General features: G+C 44.6%; 3 protein-coding genes across 3 annotated transcripts in view; 2 read left to right on the top strand and 1 right to left on the bottom strand.

The window, feature by feature from the left end:
* dmxl2 (Dmx-like 2) overlaps positions 1-8,542 on the top strand; it is a gene marked incomplete at its 5' end in the record, with an annotated part of 37,001 nt that extends 28,459 nt beyond the window's left edge. The window contains 15 exons of the mRNA XM_079287463.1: positions 65-201; positions 293-378; positions 506-707; positions 1,424-1,541; positions 3,141-3,206; positions 4,168-4,254; positions 4,650-4,771; positions 5,436-5,574; positions 6,703-6,763; positions 6,947-7,074; positions 7,191-7,268; positions 7,383-7,474; positions 7,578-7,630; positions 7,734-7,951; positions 8,326-8,542. Of these exons, the coding sequence (XP_079143589.1) occupies positions 65-201; positions 293-378; positions 506-707; positions 1,424-1,541; positions 3,141-3,206; positions 4,168-4,254; positions 4,650-4,771; positions 5,436-5,574; positions 6,703-6,763; positions 6,947-7,074; positions 7,191-7,268; positions 7,383-7,474; positions 7,578-7,630; positions 7,734-7,951; positions 8,326-8,535 (1,797 nt within the window). The 3' untranslated portion in view covers positions 8,536-8,542. The remainder of the gene's footprint in view (positions 1-64; positions 202-292; positions 379-505; positions 708-1,423; positions 1,542-3,140; positions 3,207-4,167; positions 4,255-4,649; positions 4,772-5,435; positions 5,575-6,702; positions 6,764-6,946; positions 7,075-7,190; positions 7,269-7,382; positions 7,475-7,577; positions 7,631-7,733; positions 7,952-8,325) is intronic.
* Positions 8,543-8,549: 7 nt separating this feature from the next.
* On the bottom strand, positions 8,550-15,020 carry gldn (gliomedin). Its single transcript, XM_079287474.1, has 10 exons — positions 14,269-15,020; positions 13,573-13,624; positions 13,385-13,402; positions 13,148-13,246; positions 12,574-12,666; positions 12,292-12,399; positions 11,879-11,962; positions 11,665-11,790; positions 11,399-11,546; positions 8,550-11,311 (listed from the first exon to the last, which is right to left on the bottom strand). The coding sequence occupies exons 1-10, from the start codon at positions 14,809-14,811 to the stop codon at positions 10,846-10,848; spliced, it is 1,737 nt and encodes a 578-aa protein (XP_079143600.1). The 5' UTR covers positions 14,812-15,020; the 3' UTR covers positions 8,550-10,845.
* Positions 15,021-18,282: 3,262 nt separating this feature from the next.
* On the top strand, positions 18,283-21,192 carry cyp19a1a (cytochrome P450, family 19, subfamily A, polypeptide 1a; the record flags this gene model as incomplete). Its single annotated transcript, XM_079282589.1, has 9 exons — positions 18,283-18,478; positions 18,594-18,744; positions 18,843-18,997; positions 19,112-19,276; positions 19,396-19,510; positions 19,602-19,713; positions 19,855-20,017; positions 20,121-20,362; positions 20,935-21,192. The coding sequence occupies 9 exons, from the start codon at positions 18,283-18,285 to the stop codon at positions 21,190-21,192; spliced, it is 1,557 nt and encodes a 518-aa protein (XP_079138715.1).
* Between the last annotated feature and the right edge of the window lie 71 nt (positions 21,193-21,263).

Below are 21,263 nucleotides of genomic sequence, written 5' to 3'. Positions count from 1 at the left end.
ATCTCTCCCTATCGGCCTTATTCGTTTGCTTTTTTCTCCTCCATCCTCATTTCCGCCCTCTCAGCCCTTCCTGCCGCTGTCAGACAGCAACGCTCTGTGTGACTCAGACGAGAGCGGCACAGAGGACGCTGAGGATGACGACGACGACGCCTTCCTTTCTGACACGCAGATAGCGGAGCACTCTGACCCCAACTCCTACAGGTAGGGCCCACCCTCGCTTGTTTGTTCTTCTAATTCCAAGTCTTTGTTTCAGATTTGAACCTTGCTGCGTGTCTGTCTGTGTGGTACGTAGCTGGGCTCTGATCCGCCTGGTGATGGTGAAACTGGCCCATCACAACGTCAAGAACTTCCTCCCTGTCACTGGCCTTGACTTCGCAGGTACACACTCACCTCGCAGACTTTTAGTACATTGAAAATCATTTCTTTAGATATACGTAAATACACTTTTCACTGGTGATGCTGCTGCCTGTACACAGTATATACTGTATGTGTGTTTGTGTCCCAGACCTGCCAGTCGTCTCCCCTCTCAGCAACGCTGTGCTGAAGACTTTAGAGAACTGGGAGCAGCTTCTGCTGGAGAGAATGAACAAGTTTGACGGCCCGCCTCCCAACTACATCAACACTTACCCCACTGACCTCAGCGCAGGAGGTGGCCCAGCCATACTCAGACACAAGGCCATGCTGGAGCCAGACAACACACCCTTCAAGTGAGTTTTGAATCATATGCAAAAAAATGTAGAGACACTCGCACACACTTTTTACAACATTGGGGAATTGATCAGGCCATTCCGAAAATTCACCCTTAACCACTCAACACTACTTAAGAGTAATTGACAACAAATGGAAGACATACTTACCACTGCAATGCTGACACTGACACAAACTAAGTCATAGCTCAGGAGCCCAAACAGACCTTTTCTAAAGTGCACTGCTGCCAAAAGAACATTTCACTCGAGCAACGATTTTACTTTAAGAAATAAACTGTCTTCTCTTGACAGGAAGAACTACAAGCGACCTTTAGCCAACAGGAGCAAATCTCCAGATACCTTTTGAATTCAAAAACAAAAAAATAAATGCAATGTCTGGCAACGTATATTATATGTTTAGTTCTATATTGTTTTTATTTTTTAAATACTTGTTTCATTTGACATTGGTAGACCGACCTGCTGTCACGAGTTATTTAAGTCCACTACAGCCTACAGAAGTCCACATGGTTTAAATGACAAGAGAAACTACAATATTTATATTGTCTTTATTTGCCCTTTCGATATCAATCATGCTTATTATGCACTACACACAACACATTTCAGTCACGCATGTCGTAACAGATCATATCGTATATCATGGTACTGAACATAAGACCCCGTTAGTGGATGCACTCATATGTGACCAACTTATTTTTGTCCTTACATTTTCCTCTCAGGACGAAGAACAATCAGTCCTTTCCAGCCCGACGTCTTTGGCATTTCCTGGTCAAACAGGAAGTTCTTCAGGAGACTTTGATCCGTTACATCTTCACCAAGAAAAGGAAGCAGAGTGAGGTCAGCAGCAGCCCACATGCATATAAACAGTTTTATATTCAGCTCAGTGTTCATTAGCTATGATCATTAGACCCACAATTGTTTTATTTAACTGAATTCATTGTTATTACTTATTTAAATCATGTTAGTTCGTATTTACACCAAAATGTTTGAATTTCCCCCGACACAATTACTGTATTGGCCCAAATATGATACTATATTCTCCTGGAAATTACATTTTTAAAAGTGTCTTTCTCTCACATTTAACTAAGAGAGGTTTAAAAGTGATCTGTAAATTACAGGCCGTTCTGACTGCCTCTGGTCACGACACTCTAAAGCGCAAGGATCTGCAGATTAAGAGACACTGACTGTGTTAAAAAAAAGGGCCCATAATAACCACATGACAACCATGATGATAGTGATGAGACTCATAACCACTAACACGCAGCCAAGAAATGTAGTGTCAGGATGTTAGAAGACAACAGAAGCCGGAAAAAAAGCAGTCAGAGGAAATATTTCTGCTTCTGTGAAAAGTATAAAAACACAGAACAAAGTCATGTGTATTATTAAAGGTGTTATTTATTGAAATACATAAACAAGAATGTACATTTCCTGTTACAGGTGACATAGAGGGCTATTTCTTTAGCCACAGACATAATATATATATATATATCTATGGGCCAATTCAGGATATATTTTCACATATATTTATATACCGGTACCGGTACCCATATGCATGGATAACAGAATATGCACACTTCCCACGAAGCCTTTTTACCTACGATTGGAGATGATGATTTATGGAGGCGTTTATCAGATATATAACAGAACGTGGCAGCAAGCACAGCTCCGAATCGTGAACAGTGTCTGGTGCACGGCAGTGGCAAGGACGGAAGAAACAAAGCAGCAGCACTCACTGATAAAGGGTAACAAACGCATTTCAGCAAAAAAAAAGAGCCTTTATCTGTGAGTTCCAGTGCTTTGTTTTTCAGTCTTAATCAGAGGCCTTACACACTTTGCTCAATAGATGACTGTGTGACTGTGCTGTGATACCCAGGTCCTACCCATGTATCTAAATCCATCACTTTGTTGTAACACACAGAGAAGTGCTCGCGGAGCATTTATCTGTGTTGTTGATATTGTTGTTGGAGTCATTATCATTGCTTTGCCTCCTTAGACGTCTTAAACCAAGTACGGGACAGTTCGCTGCCCTCTGCGATGTCTGGAGCTGCTCTTCGTTATTATGTGCTTCCGTGACAGACTGCTACTGTAGCTGCCAGTCCAAAATTAGACAAACGTCCCAGGGATTTTGGTCCCAGATGCTTAGTTTCTTATTGTCATAACTTTAATGTGCTAACTACAAATGCAACTGTAGCGCTCAGATCCACACTTCATATCTTCATTCATCCCGCTTCATGACCGTAGCTCCATGCTCATGAGGCCGACTGTGTTTAGAGTTGTTTGCATTTCTTATCACCAAGTATACATCAAAGATCCTGTCAACCCTTTTTACATTTTCTTATCATTTCATGTTTTATTTTTGTGTGTCTGTGCATGTGTTTTGTGTCGTGCCGTGTTGGTGTGTTCTGTGTCTATATTGCCTCTGTGTGTGTTGTGAAGTCTGTAGAGAACCACATGGACCGTATGAACCCAAACTGCATAGCAGGAGCTAGCAGTCCCTATAAGGTAGTAGCATTTACTGTACCAGCCGAGGCCCCGGCTCTGTCGGTCTGTCTGTTTGGAAGAGTCACTGGAAAGCCACGCCGAAAGGAGCATAAAAAAAGTCCATTAAACTCTAAAAGAAATATTGTGCACCAAATGCATACGGTGTGCATGAGGGGGTTTGAAGTAGCCAACTGGCGGAAGCTCTCAAAGCGATAGATCTTTTTAGTGGAGTTCTTTGAGATGCTTATTACCTCCGCAGCAGATGCCGGTTGACCACACCACCAGTTTGGAGAAACAGACAGGAGTACCAGCATAAAGCTAAGCAGTGTACTGCCATACTGGACACCTAGTCACCTCATGCAACCCAAATTATTCATTTTAATGTCTCCTCCTCAGCTTGGCCTGATAGTGACTGCTCTGGCAATATTTCTGGCATAAAATCTGACTTTCAGGCTTCGATCTAACTTCTCTTTCCGTCTCACTGGGACACCTGTGGCATCCGCTCACATGACCTCACATCCGATCCCTACCAATAACACGTCTCCCTGTGTTTCTCACTCCTTTCTCCTCTCTAGCTGGACTGATTCTGCTCGCCCCAAAAGTGAAAAAAATCAAATAACATCTCCTCTTAATCGAGTTGGCACATACAGTAGATGTACTAACTTGCATGCTCACTGTCAGAGCTGTGGAAGGCTTGCTAATCATGGAGGGTGTTGTCACCAGGGAATCCCAAAATCAATAGTCCGAATTGTCAATATTTGATTGTGTACCTTCACATGTGATTACTCCTCTCCACTTCTGAAAGGTGTACTGCACCACCTACACGTGAAGTGGGATTTTTTTTTTGCCATAGAAGGAAATGTATTTATGAAGAATTGACTTCTAAACTATTTTTGTTTTTGATTTTTTTTAATCATTGGCCCTGAAGCCCACTACTGCAGCTTTAACGTTTGAACCTTGATGTTTCGGTTTTCTCTTCCAGGTGGAGGCAGATTTGGGCTACCCCGGAGGAAAGGCTAAAATCATTCATAAGGAGTCTGATATAATCATGGCATTTGCCATCAATAAGGTAAGGATGTGATGAAAAATATTGTGAAGGACTTTATTTTATGAGTCTATAATTTCCTAATTATTGCGTTTCCTGGAAAGAACAATATAATTTGGCACTAAGTAAAGGGTAGATAGAGACAAGGCTCTGAGACAGAACCAGATCACATAATCCTTTCCAGGAACCAGATCACATAATCCTTTCCAGGAACCAGATCACATAATCCTTTCCAGGAACCAGATCACATAATCCTTTCCAGGAACCAGATCACATAATCCTTTCCAGGAACCGTCCTCTGAATGAATAATAAATACATATCAATTACTTTCTTGGAAACTGACTGCCAAGCCCACCTTTTTAATCTTGTCGTTTCCTCTCTTCTTGTCCCTCTCTTCTTGGCGTCCCTCCTTTTCCAGTCTAACTCCAACGAGATAGTATTAGCCTCCACCCATGATGTCCAGGAAGTGGACGTGTCTACTCTGGTGGCGGTCCAGCCCTACACCTGGATAGGGGACGACTTTGATAAGGAGTCCCGCAGGTGAGACTCAGGGCAGAATTGTAGGGGGCATTTGTCTGTCCTCAAAAAAACAAAACGATTTAAATCATAATTAGTTAGTTAGTATTTATTTACGGATCAATATTTGTCATGATGCTTTATATTAAACATCAAAAATGTTGCATGTTCTGCTTCCAAACATTGAAAACCAAAAGAAAACCAATCATAACTAGGGATGTCCCGAAATGCCCTTTAACAATGGGTATCTGCAAAAACGCAACTTACTTTTAGTGAATCAATCATTTCTAATTGATTCATCCATCTTTGCCGTTTCCGCTGCTTTTTCGGATCAAAGTCACATTCATTTAACTGATTATATCTTTGGGAATTACTTTTCTATGCTGCCAGGAAGTCATGGACAAATGTGATCCAGTGAAGATTAATTCTAGGCCACATTGGTTTTCCATCATACTTTCATAATTTGGCCAATATGATTGTAGAATAGGTATTAAATTGCATCTATGTGGTATTAAAAAGATCTTTAAAAGTCGTCACTTTAACTTGGTGAACCCCTGCGGACACCCTGTCAATAACTTTGCTGACTGAAATGTTTTGTATGCGAATAGCTGACTGAGTCTTTGTGCATCGTACGTGTTTTCAACAAGACATCCTCAGTGACGGGTAATGCTTGTGTTTGGTTTTGCAGCTCTGATGACGTAGACCATCGTTCTTCTCATACCAACATTGCCCAGGCTAGCTCTGCCCCCTTTGCACCACCACAGATGGCGGTCTCTGCGTCCATGCCGTGGCTCGGCAGTGGGCAGACCAGCATGGGAGCCAGTGTGGTACGAGTGTATGCACTTCGAACACAGACGTACACAAACGCAGCCGAACTGGGCGGTGATGGGTGTGCAGTTCTCCGTGACAGCCAGTAGGGGGAAACTAAGCTCTGATTTGAAGCCTACAGACCTCAAAGAACTCTGCAGTCTTTCCGTTCATAACATGCATTAGGTGCACAAGTAAAGCTTCCGCTCTATTAACGCAAATTTAACCATCAGACAAACTTCTGATTCAGCATTTAAAAGGCACTTGACTCTTTGGATTTAATTCTGCAGCCTGTGGCCCCCTGCACATTTTCAGGAGCGGTTTGTAATTTTAACTCTTATCAATGTCGAGCCAAACTGAGCCGACTAAACAGCTGGCCTGCTGAGTCTATGGCGGCTGATACAGAGAGGGTGTGTGTGTGTGTTTGTATGGCAGAGATGGACGTACATAAACAGATAGCAGCAGCTCTCACAGCCGGTCACCCAAGGTACAGATTTGCGTCACTCTTACACGCAGCCAGGGTTCTCCATGTCCCAGCCATGTTGATAAATGTCAGTAGTAGGACAGAGTGTGTCATGCCGGTTCAGTGGATCACCGAAGAGGCTTTCGTAAGTGTACGGTGGGGTCTGGTTAGTTAGGATCCAAGCCATTCAATGGCCTTTGAGTCGGTAGCATTGTATTGTTCTGCAGTAAAGAACCACCCCAGTAAGACAGCGGCCAACACTAATAACGAATTAGTGTTCAAAATGTGGTTGGGATTAGTAAATCACAACAGGAATATTGATTTAAGCAATCAAATAATCAAGTAAGTTCACGCTGGCATAAACGCTGTGGAATGTGTGGGAGGTATCGTAAAAATCAGTCTAAGTTTAATTTAGCATATTAACATTCAGATGTTTGTGTTCCTGTCGTTTTTGTTTTGCGCCAGTGAGCAGTGACGTGTACTTGCTTTTCTTTTGAAACAAGACAACCCTCTGGCTCATTGGCATTTTAATTTACCAAAATCATCAGTACGCATTTATGAACCAACTGAACAGAACAATCACGAAAGGTTTTTTTCAACCTAAAAAACTCAAATTTATCGTCTGGGTTATGCAACATCCTGCGTTACAAAATATCCTTTTATCTTTTGATTGTTGTTTTTTCAGATTATGAAGAGGAATCTTAACAATGTGAAGAGAATGACATCCCATCCCATATATCAGTATTGTAAGTGTTTACACAACAGCGCCTGTGCTCAGGAGAACGATCAGCAAGTATACGTTTTCATTTTGATTAACTTCTCACGTCTCCTACTTTTTTATCTCTCTTCCCCTTCTGTCTGCCTCCACATCACTCCGTGTGTGTGTGTGTGTGTGTGTATGTGTGTGTGTGTGTGTGTGTGTGCGCCAGACATGACAGGGGCTCAGGACGGCAGTGTGAGAATGTTTGAATGGAACAGACCTCAACAGCTCATTTGCTTCAGACAAGCAGGCAATGCTAGAGTCACCCGGCTCTATTTCAACTCCCAGGGCAATAAGGTACACGCACAGACACACACACACACACGCACGCACAGATACACACACACACACACACACACAGCAACGTCTGTGTTTTGTCTATTGGGTGTGATTGCTCTGTGCTCTTCCTACAGTGTGGAGTTGCTGACGGAGAGGGTTTCCTCAGTCTCTGGCAGGTCAACCAGACATCATCCAACCCCAAACCCTACCTGGTGAGGACTCCTCTCACCTCCCTCACCTACTTCATCACCAGCACACACACACACACACACAAAACAAAACTATGAATCATTAAAATTGATAATGTCCTGTTTGTTGTCCTACAGAGTTGGCAGTGCCACACTAAGACCTGCGGTGATTTTTCCTTCATCACCTCCTCCAGCCTCATCGCCACAGCCGGACAGTCCAATGATAACAGGTCAGCATCTGCACAGAAGAGCACCACTACTAAACCAACACCAACCTTTCTCTGTTGGTATCCACTCGCTGATGTTATCCTTTATCATTTACTTTATCTCCAGAAATGTTTGCCTGTGGGACACTCTGGTTTCACCGAGCAATACCATGGTCCACGGTAAGAAATCCCAAACGAGCCCGAGTTTCATGATTTTATTTTTTTCCCCCCCGTACATCGAGTTGTGATCTAATTCCTCATTTCTTCCCACCCACCCCTCCAGCGTTCCCCTGCCACGAGAACGGGGCCACTGTGCTGCAGTATGCTTCCAAACAGCAGCTGCTCATCACCGGAGGCAGAAAGGGCTTTGTGTGCATGTTTGACATCCGCCAGAGGCAGCTCCTCCACACTTTCCAGGCCCATGATTCAGCCATCAAGGCCCTCGCACTGGATACCTTCGAGGACTTCTTCGTCACCGGCTCTGCGGAGGGCAACATGAAGGTGACGCGTTGCTCCGTCACTCGCTCGCTGACCTGCCATAACACATTGGCAGTCATACTCTTCTTCTAGGTTCAGGCCGACTAGATACAATCTGAAAATCCTCTCTCATACCTGCTTTTAATCCATCATATTCATTTCTAGATGAATGCAGACTGGTTGTGCTTTAACCAAATTAAATGTTGCATCAGACGTGCCAAAAAGCATCTGATACACGGGGTTAGTCTTCCCCTGGCCTCCTAATGCTCATTGAATTTAGCTCTTGAAAATGGCAGTGGCTTTGCATGATAATGAAATGATAAAGAGCAGTGTGCTGGTTTGAAAAAAGGAAGCTTCACACCTGTTCCATCCTCTCGCTCTGCTTCTTCTGTCTCCAGGTGTGGAAGTTAACCGGCCACGGGCTCATGCACTCTTTTAGCACCGAGCATGCCAAGCAGTCCATCTTCCGAAACATCGGTGCCGGTGTCATGCAGGTGGAAACGCGGCCCGGGAACCGCATCTTCACCTGCGGAGCGGACGGCACCCTGAAGATGAGGGTCCTCCCGGACCGCTATAATATCCCCAGCAGCTTGGTCGACATCCTGTAACGCCTACTTCCACTTCTGAGCGTCCAAAGAGGAAAGCGACAGAAAGGAAAAAACACAAAAAGCTTACACTTGCTCGGCATTAAGAGTATAATTGATGGGGGAAGAGTTAGTCAAAAAGACCACCAGGCTTTTTGGCATCTTTCAGAGTGTGTTCATGGGTTTACTGTTGATGTAAATCATATCCACAACGGGGGAAAAGCGGAGCTGCAAACATTTTATTTTTTTCTCCCCCTAAAGGCTGAAGGCAAAAGGTATCATACTTTATTTTAAAGCTATATTTATTGTAATTTTATTGAAGAACCTCTACTCTTAGAGTGCGTCCATAAGGAAGCTATGCATGTCCTGTTCTCGTTCCGCGGTGCAATCACAGGTCTATTGATAGTGCTCTGTAAAAGTGCTCAAGCAAAAATTTTAAAAGTGTGTAACTGTCGTCATTTTGTGCCCACAGCTGAAATCTCTTAGCATCTACTGTAACCAGCACTGTGGTTTGTTTATTAAGTCAGTGGTTTCCGGTGTGAATCGAGTTGTTGGAATCTGCATTTTGTTTCAATGGTTTTGCCCCCCCCCCCACCCCCCTGACTTTTTGCCCAGCTTTTCTCAGACCTTACGGAGGAGTTGATGGTGCATTGCTCCGCTCACCCCTCACTCCTCTTTCACTGGCTGCCGTCACGCACTCTGGCCCTCTCCTGGTTTGGGCTTGCTCCGGCTCGGTTCCGCCCCCCCCACCACCCGTGTGTGTGTGTGTGTGTGTGTGTGTTCACTCACTCTGCTGTGTCTGCCATCTGTACGCCTGCCCTCAAATGCCTGTTTGTGCGGCCGACTCCCCTGCTAGAACATTCCTGTTTGGAAGATGATGTGTTTTACTCCTGTGACTGTGACTTCAATGTTTCCATCCGTTTGGTCCACACCTGAATGCCCCCCCCCCCCCCCCCCACTCAGAGCAGAAACACAAAGGTTCACTTCTGGTTTTGCACAACGATGTTCTTGAATCTGTTTTTAAATTAATTTCATTGTATTATTGAAATTATTTACATGTTTGTGTTTTTTTTTGGTTGACCATTCCTATTTAACTTATTGCCTTTCATTTTAGGACTGTGAGGGGTTTTACTGTGTCCGACTGGGAGACGTGCAACACGGTCTACTGTTTGTAAGTGTGCGTTACCTCGCTAGTTGTTTTTACCGTTTCAACCATAAGAAATAAATATTTGCACTCAAATTCTGGAGACACTAAAAGTTTATTTCAAATAAATATGATCTCGAAGACGAAACTGTTGTATACAAATGAATGTCTGGCTTTATTTGGCCTAGTAGTATAACGTTTGAAATAGTTTTAATATATAAATTATATGAATATATATATATATATATATATAAGTATATAGATGAATTACCACAACAGCTTGTACAAACATGAAAGCATTTCTTTATTTTTGGTTTGTATCATACCAGCTGGATTAGTTGTATATTTTGTTAAGTGTGTGTGTGGTATTTATTAAAGAGATTTGTGTTTCTCTCCCACTTTCGGCCCACTATGTGTACTGTATGTAGCTTAAGTGTTTTACAATGGTCCTACTGGTGTCTGGTGTGTATGTGTGTGTGCATGAAATAATGCAAAAGAAGCCAATATCACGGGTAGACGCTTGCTAGGGCACTTGAGCCTGGAGGTGTGTGAGAGAACAGGTCATGGTCAGAGTTTTACCTTTGTAAAGTCAATAAATTCTTTTTATTTCATCAGGCTGATTTGGCGCTGTTGTTTTTTTTTGGTAATTTTCTGTCGAGAAGGAATGAGCGACCAGCAGGGACCATGCTGCTTCATTACAACGACAGAATGTCAGAGGGGGACAACATGTGCATCAACATGAAGAAATGCATAACAGATAATATCATGCAAATAATGTAACAACTTACAACACAGACGGCCACAAACGTAGAGTTTAGAAGTTCAATATGTATAAATTATGAACTGTTTTACACAAAATGATAAAAAAAAAAGTTTACACTCTGTTAGTAACTCCAAAATCTCACATGTACAATAGGATATAAATACAGCAGGATTTCATTTTAACAATGTGACAATAATTATTGACCAAAAACTCCTTCAGGGACACTGGTTTTTAGCAACCGATTTCTGACGGGAATGCTCTACAGGAAGATAAAGTTGAGACTGACGTGTATATTTCTCTTGAGAATCTAAATATGACCAGTTCCCAAAGATGGATTGAGTAGTTGGTAGCCCGCTGGTCAGCACCAGTTCTCACTATTTAACAGTCATGTCTGCATGTTGTCTGTCGTGACCAGACGTTCTGTGCGTCACTCGTCGGAGATGAAGTGGACCACATAGAGCCTGACGTAGCCGTGGTCCCACACGTACAGGTGCCTGTCCTGCGGGCTGTAGGAGAGCATCGCCAGCACGCCACCTGGAGACCTCAGGTCAAAGGTCACATTGACCGGCTTCCCCTTCAGCAGGTCGAACGCGAAGGTGACTCTGGCGTCCTTGGTGTCGGTGACGTACAGGACCCCGCAGGCGATGAAGGCGTTGCCGGCCTTGGTGCGGGGGTAGGTGGTGTTTACGTAGGACGTGACGGAGAAGGTTTTCTGGTCCAGCTGGGCCACCGTGATGCTCTCATCCACACTGGAGGCGAAGATCAGCCATAAGCCGTTCTCGTCTGCCGCCAGTTTGAAGTAGGTTTTGGAGTTGTGGAGCAGGTAGACCAGGTTGTGGTGGAGAGCGTTGTCTATCGTGAGAGTGTGAAGCCTCTTGGTGAGGAAGTCAAACCTGTGAACAAACAAGAGTTGTTAAAAAGAGGGAATGGAAACGATTGCAAAGCATCCAACTCGGCTTCACGCCGTCTTTTAGGCTCACCTGGCAATGCTGGAGGTACCGGCGATGTGATAATAGAAGGAACCATTGTGAACAGTGTGGCCGCAGCCTTGGTAGAACTTTCTAACATCCACATCGCTGCTGCTGTTGTGGAACGAGGTGATGCTTTGATACTCCTTCACCACACGACCTGGGGAAGAGCGAGCAAAGATGTTCACCGCTAACTGCTACAAAAAACAACCAAAAAAGGGAATGAAGAGCTTATTACAGCTCTTGTAGTCCAACATACATCCAACATCCAACATTACCAGAAAAGTGTTCCGCCACCCAAATTCTCTCGTCGTTCAGCCGAGCGGTGTCTTTCATCCACGTGCCGAATGTGCTCTCCATCTTCGTCACATTCTTGGGGTTGATCAGAGACTTAATCAGGCACTCTGAAGGGGAAACAAAATGACACCACGCTCAGATGCTTACGTCTCTGACTGCCACGCGTACTGGTCACACACTTCTCTGAACACGCACCGTTATTCTTAACAGGATTCTCGTGGAGTTTCACAGCCTCCTTTGCAGATGAGGTTTCATCATTTGGAATTGCGTGTAAGAGCCCTGTTGGAAAAGAATGTCATGTTACATCACCGGCTGTTCACACACTCTCACCACAAGGACCATTTATTTGCTGTTCTGGAGCTTTTGATCATATCACACCATCTTCCTCAGCTGATGGAGCCGCCCAGTTTTTATGGAACTGTCGTGATTCGACATTCAGATAATATTTTTGAGCACTTCCAGGACTTTGATGAGAAGTCCTTGAAGTGCTCAAAAAAAGAAACACACTTGTTTGACGAACGGGCAAACTGGCAGATTGTGTGATACGTTCAAAAGCGCCAGAAAAAATGACGACATGGTCAAGAATGAACTCAACAGAGGCCTCCTACCCAGGGAATGAGCAGCCTGAAGGTTGGCTCTGTGGTGCCTTGTTCTGGAAGGCCCCTGAGGGCCAGGAGGTCCCGGGGGGCCAGGAGGACCTGGAGGGCCAGGGGGACCTGTACAAAGAGAAGAGGACGACATCTAAACCCTCTGAGTGGTATCCCATGTCTTTTGTTTTTCTTTCATTTTGAAAGATATTTTTGCAAATCTGTACATAATTTCAGTTCAAAAAGTCATGGATGCAAAATGGTTCAAGTGACACAAAGCCGTGAGTGTGACGCTCGACTTGCCCTCGATAATGACGTCATTGGACGGTTGTCCCTTCTCTCCGGGCAGACCAGCCTCTCCTCGCTCTCCTTTTTCCCCCGGTTCTCCTTTCTCACCTGACGGAGGAAATGGTGCAAAATAGCTCCAGGATTGCATTCATGAACTCAAAACACTTTGCCCTGTTGTTAAAAGCGTGAATAATTCCATTGACTTCAGTGAAGTGAAGTGGGAGAATACTGGGTCGGAGTTTTCCGGTTCAATTAGCGGCGGCCCAAATCCACAGAGACGAATAATATCAGCCGAGAATGTGAGAGAAATGTCTGTGAATCAAATCTGACGTCATCATGACATGGATGGATCAGGAAACTGAGTGTGTTGGTTTGTTTTGAATCTGTGTGTGTGTGTGTGTGTGTGCGCGCGCATGATTTTAAGTGGCTGCGTGTGCTTCTTGGTGTTTCGGTGTCTTTAACCCCGGGTTATACTCAACCCTTTGACTGTTGCATTGTACCCGTAGCTCTTCACTAAAATGGCCAGCGTTGCTCGAGGCATTGATGAAAATGGATGGTGAGTGAAAGTAGAGTCTCAATTATTCCTTGCCTTTTTTTCCTCTTTTCCCATCAGCCCCGGGCAGTCCATTCAGTCCGGGGATGCCATCAGTCCCATTGTGGCCGGGAAGACCGTCCACACCGGGCAAACCTACGGTAACGCAAAAAAACACTCCTCACCATGTGTATGAATGGAAGACACATTCGGCAAGAACACGGGTCACTTAACCACAAAGGAGACGTCCAGAATGGATTTCAAATTTGGATCCAGAAGGAAGAATTCACTTACCAGGCGCTCCTGGTGGTCCTGCAACAGAAGGTGTTTGAGATGTTAGAGAATAAAAAGGGTCATAGATCGGGTGCTTGTGCTTATCCTTGTTTGAACTCTGCTTCTATTGAGCATTGTGTGAACTGTGACAAAAAAAAGTGATATTTTGTACATGAGTGGGTAGTTCAAAGTGCATGAGTAAGACATACCAGCGATGCAGACTCCCTTGGTGCTGTTGCAAATGTCGATCAACAATTTGATCTGAAGAGAAAGAGAAAATGTCAAAATATTATTCTAATATTGCCAATCAATAAACATTCTCTCTCTCTCTCTCTCTCTCTCTCTCTCTCTCTCTACCGTTTCCAGTCGGCCGCTACACTTCCTCTGTCCAATAAAAGCAAGCAATGCCCCCCCCCCCTCCCCATACGAATCCTACATCACATTATCGGGTTAGTATCACTGATATAACAAGCATTGTGTTGTTGTAGTTGGTCCTGCTAGTTTAAATACTATATTTCATGAACTGTCTTCTATGTAGAGCGGCAATCTGCAAACTCAGTATCGCTGTCAAACAAATGTTGTGAAGTAAAACGTACAATATTTCCCTCTGAAATGTCCATGAAGGCTTAAAGGCATGAAACACTCAGGTACATAATAATGTCCTTGAGATTGCGTAATAATGCAGCTCCTTAAGGCTCCTGTTGGTTCAGAGTGGTGCGTACACCATTACCAAACACATTTTCTATTCATCAAATTGCCACAAGCTGGACTTGGAACCTTAAGACTCCCTGATGGCCCGGGACCCAATTTAGGTGATGCAACATTTAGTCAATATATATATTTGCCTTCACTCCCTCACTCATTCTCTGTCATATAAATATCCACCAGCAGGTATCTCATCTCACCGGCACCATGGAGTAAGTCATCATCATCATCATGTCATCCTGCACGTGTGCTTTGTGGTAACTCTGGCCGTGTCGGTGCTTGTGCTTCATCTCATTCTTCATCTTCTTCTCCGCTTCCTCTCCCACCTCCTGGCTGGCCTCCTGCTGATGGACGCCCTGTCCCTCCTCCTGGTGCACCTCCTGCTGGATCTCCTTCTCCAGCTCTTCGCTTCTCTTGTTCCTGGAGTACTGGTACTGATACTGGTTTTGCTGGTGTTCCCCAGCGCTCGCCCTCAGCCCCGCCGCTCCTCTCGGCACCTCCTGGAGGAACTCCACCACCGAGCTCTGCTCCACCTCCGTCAGCTTTGCCTCCGTCTGCTCCAGCAAGGCGCGTTGCTGATTCTGCTGGACCAAGAGCACCAGAAGGCCCACAGAGTTCATCAACGCCACGACACACGTCCCATAGAGCACCAGACGCTGAGGGCGAGTCATGCTGGGGGTCGGGATCCACATGGTTACCACTTCACCTCCTGTTTGCTGAGGGTCGCCCGCCAACTTCAGCATTCACAGCGGGATGAAATTCCCGCACAGCAGTGAATGTAAAAGAACAAGAGTCAAACAGGACAGAAAGAGGTCCTGCCACCGAAAATCAAATCAAACTTAAAGCCAAACCACTCCAACAGGAAGGAAGTCCTTTGCTGGAATTCAAGGTCCCGTCCAGATTATTTGAAAGCTCCAAAATAGAGTCCAGTCAGCTTCAGTGTGCAACCGGGTGGTCTATCTGAGGGCAGATTGGCAAAGTGCTTGTTGTGCTGTTCGCCAAGTGGAGAAGGGGTTGTGTATACGTGTGTGTGTGTGTGTGTGTGTGTGTGTGTGTGTGTGTGTGTGTGTGTGTGTGTGTGTGTGTGTGTGTGTGTGTGTGTGTGTGTGTGTGTGTGTGTGTGCGTGCGCACATGCAAACCAGTAATGTAGGAGTAGGCATTACACAATCTTCAGGGCTTGTCTGGGAAGAAACCACGGCCTGTTCAGTCACCTGATTTATATTCAGGACAACCCATTCTACTGCAGCGCCGTGGGCAGACTGACATCACTCACACACACACACACACACACACACACACATGCACAGACACATGCATATATGCACAAAAGCACTCACATACATAACACATGAAAGCATGCATTACACCAAACAAACTGACTGGTCATTTATGTTTGCATACATTTACACATTAATATTATTATTATTATTATTACACCAGAACCAATCAAATTGAATGAAAAAAAAAACCATGACATCAAACTGCATTAACATCATGATAGTTTCCATTGAGTTGGTTCATGTCCTCTCCTCCCCGACTCCTGTGTCCTCCCTTCATTTCTCCCCCGGCGCTGGTCCTTGTCACATCCTCACAGCTTCCATCCCCCAACTGCAACAATGACCCATTTCCATTGCTTTGCACTCGGCCAGAAAAGTGACATTTCACTGAGAAGGGGTGGGGGGGGGGGGGGGGGAATCCACTCCAGGCATTTGAAGGACTCTTCACTGTGAAAGGGAGCTGGTTCTGCCTCTTTTGACTTCAGTGTCAGTGCATCACCTCAGTAATGACTTCGGTAACAATACTTTTTCTTTCAATGAGTCAGTTAATATGCCTCTCTGCTGACATGGAGCAGCCCCAGATATATGGCTGACCTACTTGCTTTTCCAGCCATATTATGCTTTATGTTACTTTTACACACACACACACACACACACACACACACACACACACACACACACACACACACACACACACGAGAGAGAGAGTAGGCATGCTACATTACTGTTAGATTCAGGTCCTGGGCTGACCGGGTCTGTGGCGTGTAAACTCCTGCCTGAGGCTGTAGGTCACTGACAGCCAGTGGTTGGACAGCTTGTATCGCTCCAGCAGATGTGTAGACGTGCACGCACATACAATCTGAAGAGAACTGAGGTTGTTCCTTTGTTGCCTCTTGTTCACGGCGCCCTGTGCTCGACAAACAAAAAGGAAGCCGTTTCTTGCATGGACATCTGCATCGTGAATATTTAATATTCCAACGCTGTAATGAAATGATTGAGATAAAGTGAGGTTCTATTAAGATGAACCCTGAGGTGCAAATATGTCGGCATGCCCACAGATTCTGCCTCTCATTGATCTTTTGTGGTTGTGTCTCCTCCTTCCCGAGGAGCAGCTGCTGGACGAGGCGTCCTTATCTCTCTTCTTAGCACCAGGCTGAGAGGTCCATGTCCGTCCTGCTGCTGTAGGCCAAGGACAGCCGTGTCTTCCCTCAAGCTTTATCCTCCCACCCACAGTTCTTCACTGGTGTTCAGTCAGGTCACATAAAATAAAGCTTATGGTCTGAGTTCACATCCACATGCTTTTGCTGCGTGTTGTACCTCAAATAGGAGTAATTCAATTCAGACATCATACATGTCGTGACATTTAACCACTTTCCTTCAGCTTTCTGTCAATCTCGTTTACACACTCCTTACACATGTGCTGGAGACAAAGATGTGGTTGACCACAACACAGAGCACAGAGACGAGGTTACATTAACTTCTGTTTTGCCTTTGCTTCATCATGCAGAACAATCTAGGTGCAAGCCATCGTACAGGCCATCGTTATCGAGGCAGGGCCTCAGCACACAGTCGACCATTTGAACTTTACGCATTCTTGGACTCCAATGTGGGCGGTGAGTGAATTCACAGAGTCCTTTATACAGAATGAGAACACGAAACAAAGGCTGAAGCCAAACAGAATTTGCCGTTGGTTACAAATTGCGAAATGAAATCAAATAAAATATACAAGCGCTTGCTTAAAATGAAGTAGAGGTTTGTAAACATAGTTCTCAGAGTTCCTAGTTCATAGAAAGCAATAAAAAATATTAGTAAATGAATACGTTGAACAAACAGTAAATATGAGACTTTTAATATACTGCACATACAATACAGATAAAGTATTCTTTAAATGTCTTTTTTTTAAACACTTCATCTTGTCTCTGATTAAATTGTATAAGTTAGAACATGTTGTGTAAGATATGTTAAGAAAGGCACAGATGAGTCCTACACAAATAAGAGTCACGGTAGAGATAATAAGTATGTGTCAGCACATTAGACAATATTTAAAAAAAATACTAATAGCATAAATCTGAGCCTAAAAGAAAGTCATATTTAATGGTCTTTGGTCTAAAATAATATAGTAAATGACTTTATGTTTTAATTATAGAAAAATCAACTGCATTTTAAGTCCCCCCCCCCCCTTATTTGAGACAGAAGAGCTGCTACAGAACTTCTGATCATAGTCATCTCATAATCGTCAGTGTATAGATTTTGCTTTCATAACTTCATCATGTTTCAGTGAATCTAAAGATCCGGTTTGATGCCTCACAGCTCTGCTTCTCCATCTACTGGCGGTCTGATGGAGGAGTCTGAGAGTAATCACAAATACTGTAAATTATGCAGAAAAGACTCGAAGTATAAAGACTTTAAAACATCACTGAACATAAAAATCTTCTCCTTCGTCTTCCTTTTACAGAGGACATGAAAGAAAACTGAAGTATGCACGTTTATCTAAAAAACTGAGAATTCTATTTTTGCAAAACAGATAAAGCTGAAATAATAATATCAACAATAACACAGATTCTTACTTGATCTCAGGCCAGCTGCTGTTTTGTAGGATCTCCAGTCAGATCCTTTTGATCTCTAAAGGGGGAGCAAAACTTGCTTCTTATCACCAAAATGTCAAATACGACCCATGAACCCGCTGGATTGGACTCCACACCACGTACCCACCAAACCGCGTCCCGTACGCTCAAGGACACAGGCACAAACCCAACGCATCAAGGTTACGAGTGTATTGTTTACCATTTTCCTCCACTGTTGTGGCTTTTGCATTACCCTGACCTGGCTTGCAACCAGCTCAGACTGCATATAAAGAGGAAGCCCAGATTGCTGAAGCAGTTCTCATCACTCGGTTCCAAACGTTGCACTTGTTTTATGCAAACCAGCCTTTTTTTATGGATCTGATCTCTGCCTGTGAACGGACGATGACTCCTGTGGGTTTGGACACCATAGTGGCAGACCTGGTCTCCATGTCCCCGAACGCCACCGCAGTGGGATCGCCGGGCATCTCGGTGGCAACCAGAACCTTAATCCTACTTGTCTGTCTGCTGCTGGCTGCATGGAAGCACACAGACAAGAAAGCTGCACCGGGTAGGTTCGATGGGTTTGACACTATTTTCTCTGTGCTGGTGTCAATTCTGTTACTGTTGTAAACTCATCACTGAATTTCATATAAGCTGAAAACTGCACTTATTGTCATTTATAGGTCCTTGTTTCTGTCTGGGCTTGGGCCCACTTCTGTCATATGTGAGATTCATGTGGACTGGTATAGGCACAGCCAGCAACTACTACAACAGCAAGTACGGAGACATTGTGAGAGTCTGGATCGACGGAGAGGAGACCCTCATCATCAGCAGGTTGGTTTTATCTCCGTTAATGCTGATATATACAGTCACCTCACGATCAATCCGAGTGTAAACTGACACTCTGTTTCCGTTTTTTTGTATTGCTGTAGGTCATCAGCGGTGCACCATGTACTGAAGAATGGAAATTATACTTCACGCTTTGGAAGCAAGCAAGGACTCAGCTGCATCGGCATGAACGAGAGAGGCATCATATTTAACAACAACGTAACTCTGTGGAAAAAGATACGCACCTACTACACCAAAGGTATCATTCTAAACCTTGAACCAGCCCTGCAGACTAACCGATTGGCACAGTGATTCCAGACACAAAAATGTTTGATTTGACCTCAGTCACAAAATCTTTGATTTTCCGTATCAGCCCTGACAGGTCCGGGCTTGCAGCAGACAGTGGAGGTCAGCGTCTCCTCCACGCAGACTCACCTGGACGACCTGGACAGTTTGGGTCATGTGGATGTTCTCAGTTTGCTGCGCTGCACCGTGGTCGACATCTCCAACAGACTCTTTCTGGGTGTCCCTGTCAACGGTCAGTCGGCATTCATTCATTCATCTCCTGATTCATGTCATCATGCAAGTTGACAGAATTCAGAAATGTCACGACCTGGGTCAAGCTATATTGAGTGTTTTTGATTCCTTTGTGTCTAGAAAAAGAGCTGCTGCTGAAGATTCAGAAATATTTTGACACGTGGCAGACTGTGCTCATCAAACCAGACGTTTACTTCAAATTTGACTGGATTCACCGAAGGCACAAGGCAGCAGCGTGAGTCACTCTGTCCCTCTGTGATTCATATGAGCGCGCTTCTTCGCTTGGCTTTGATTTTTCACGATGTTATACGTCTGTCGTTTCACAGCCAGGAGCTGCAAGACGCCATAGAGAGCCTCGTGGAGCAGAAGAGGAGAGATCTGGAGCAGGCGGATAAACTAGACAACATCAACTTCACCGCAGAGCTCATATTTGCACAGGTCAGTCTGAAAAATTGGTTCGTTGGCATTTAGTGGTTTTTTCTTTCAAACGTTCAGCACTTCCACCAACCTATATGTCACAAGTCCTCCAATGGTGAAGTGATTGGGGTAAAGTATTGACATTTTCTTGTGTGTCGTCAGAACCATGGCGAACTGTCTGCGGAGAACGTGAAGCAGTGTGTGTTGGAGATGGTGATCGCAGCACCAGACACTCTGTCCATCAGCCTCTTCTTCATGCTGCTGCTCCTCAAACAGAATCCAGATGTGGAGTTTAAGCTGCTCCATGAGATAGACACTGTTGTGGGTAAGGAGCTGGGAGACTGGTTAAATATTGTAGGCGTCTGCCAGTGCTAGATGTGGTCAGCGTTTCAGCGTGACGACATCTCACTGCCCTTGTTTTGCCACAGGTGAGAGACCGCTCCAGAACGGGGACCTTCAGAGGCTACAGGTGCTGGAGAGCTTCATCAACGAAGGCTTGCGCTTCCACCCTGTGGTGGACTTCACCATGCGTCGAGCCCTGGCTGACGACGTCATAGATGGCTACAGGGTACCGAAGGGCACAAACATCATCCTGAACACTGGCCGTATGCACAGGACAGAGTTTTTCGTCAAACCCAATGAATTCAGTCTGGAAAACTTTGAGAGAAATGTAAGTAGATGCATATTTCTTTAGGGGCAAATTGAGGTTTTATCTGCAACTCTGGGAGTCAAAACAGTCAGATAAGATAACATGAATAAATAAATCAACTCTTAAAGACCCTGAAAGCCTGTTGTCTCATTCAGCTTATCATTATGAGCAGTGGATCCTTGGCGTACAGACAATTATCTTCCCAAGTTTGCATTTTTTTGGCGATATATGATATTTTAGATTTATGCATTTCTTTTTTCTTCCTTTCCTTTTTCAGTGGTTTAAGGTGTGTGTGGGGGGGGGGGACTATTATGTCACGTACTTCTGTGCACCAAGCAGGATTTATCAACATTTGCAACAGAATCTGACGACACTTGAGGCTTGTTTGTTTGTATTACAACTGTCAGATAAATCAGATCAAACCGCATCCACACCCAAAGTCCCTATGGGCTTTCAGAGTCAAACGTGTTATGAATAAATCCAAAGGGTGTTCTCTTCTTTAGGTCATGAATATGTATGTTATTGACATATACTTTGATTTTAAACCAAGTGTTCAGGTGTTTCAACTGCCTCGCTCATCTGTCCTCCCTCAGGCTCCCCGCCGGTACTTCCAGCCGTTCGGTTCGGGCCCTCGCGCCTGTGTTGGCAAGCACATCGCCATGGTAATGATGAAATCCATCCTGGTGACGCTGCTCTCCCAGTACTCTGTTTGCCCCCATGAGGGCTTGACCCTAGACTGCCTCCCACAGACCAACAACCTCTCCCAGCAGCCTGTTGAGCATCTGCAGGAGGCCGAACATCTCAGCATGAGATTCTTACCCAGACAGAGAGGAAGCTGGAAAACACTCTGAGACTCTGACCTTTCGTTGCACATTTAAATATGATCTCCATAACATTTATATTCTGACTGTACAGAGCTATG

This window comes from Melanostigma gelatinosum, assembly GCF_949748355.1.
Source record: "Melanostigma gelatinosum genome assembly, chromosome: 2".
Classification (NCBI taxonomy): Eukaryota; Metazoa; Chordata; class Actinopteri; order Perciformes; family Zoarcidae; genus Melanostigma; species Melanostigma gelatinosum.
The sequence above is the reverse complement of the archived record's forward strand: the minus strand, read 5'-3'. Positions and strand labels throughout refer to the sequence as shown.

Excerpts from the sequence above, each read along its gene's own strand:
- gldn (XM_079287474.1), bottom strand. The coding sequence starts at position 14,811 with ATGCTGAAGTTGGCGGGCGACCCTCAGCAAACAGGAGGTGAAGTGGTA. Across the intron at positions 13,625-14,268 it reads TGACTTACTCCATGGTGCCG|ATCAAATTGTTGATCGACAT; the intron begins GTGAGATGAGAT and ends CTTTCTCTTCAG. Across the intron at positions 12,667-13,147 it reads TGGGAAAAGAGGAAAAAAAG|GTGAGAAAGGAGAACCGGGG; the intron begins GCAAGGAATAAT and ends TTCCTCCGTCAG.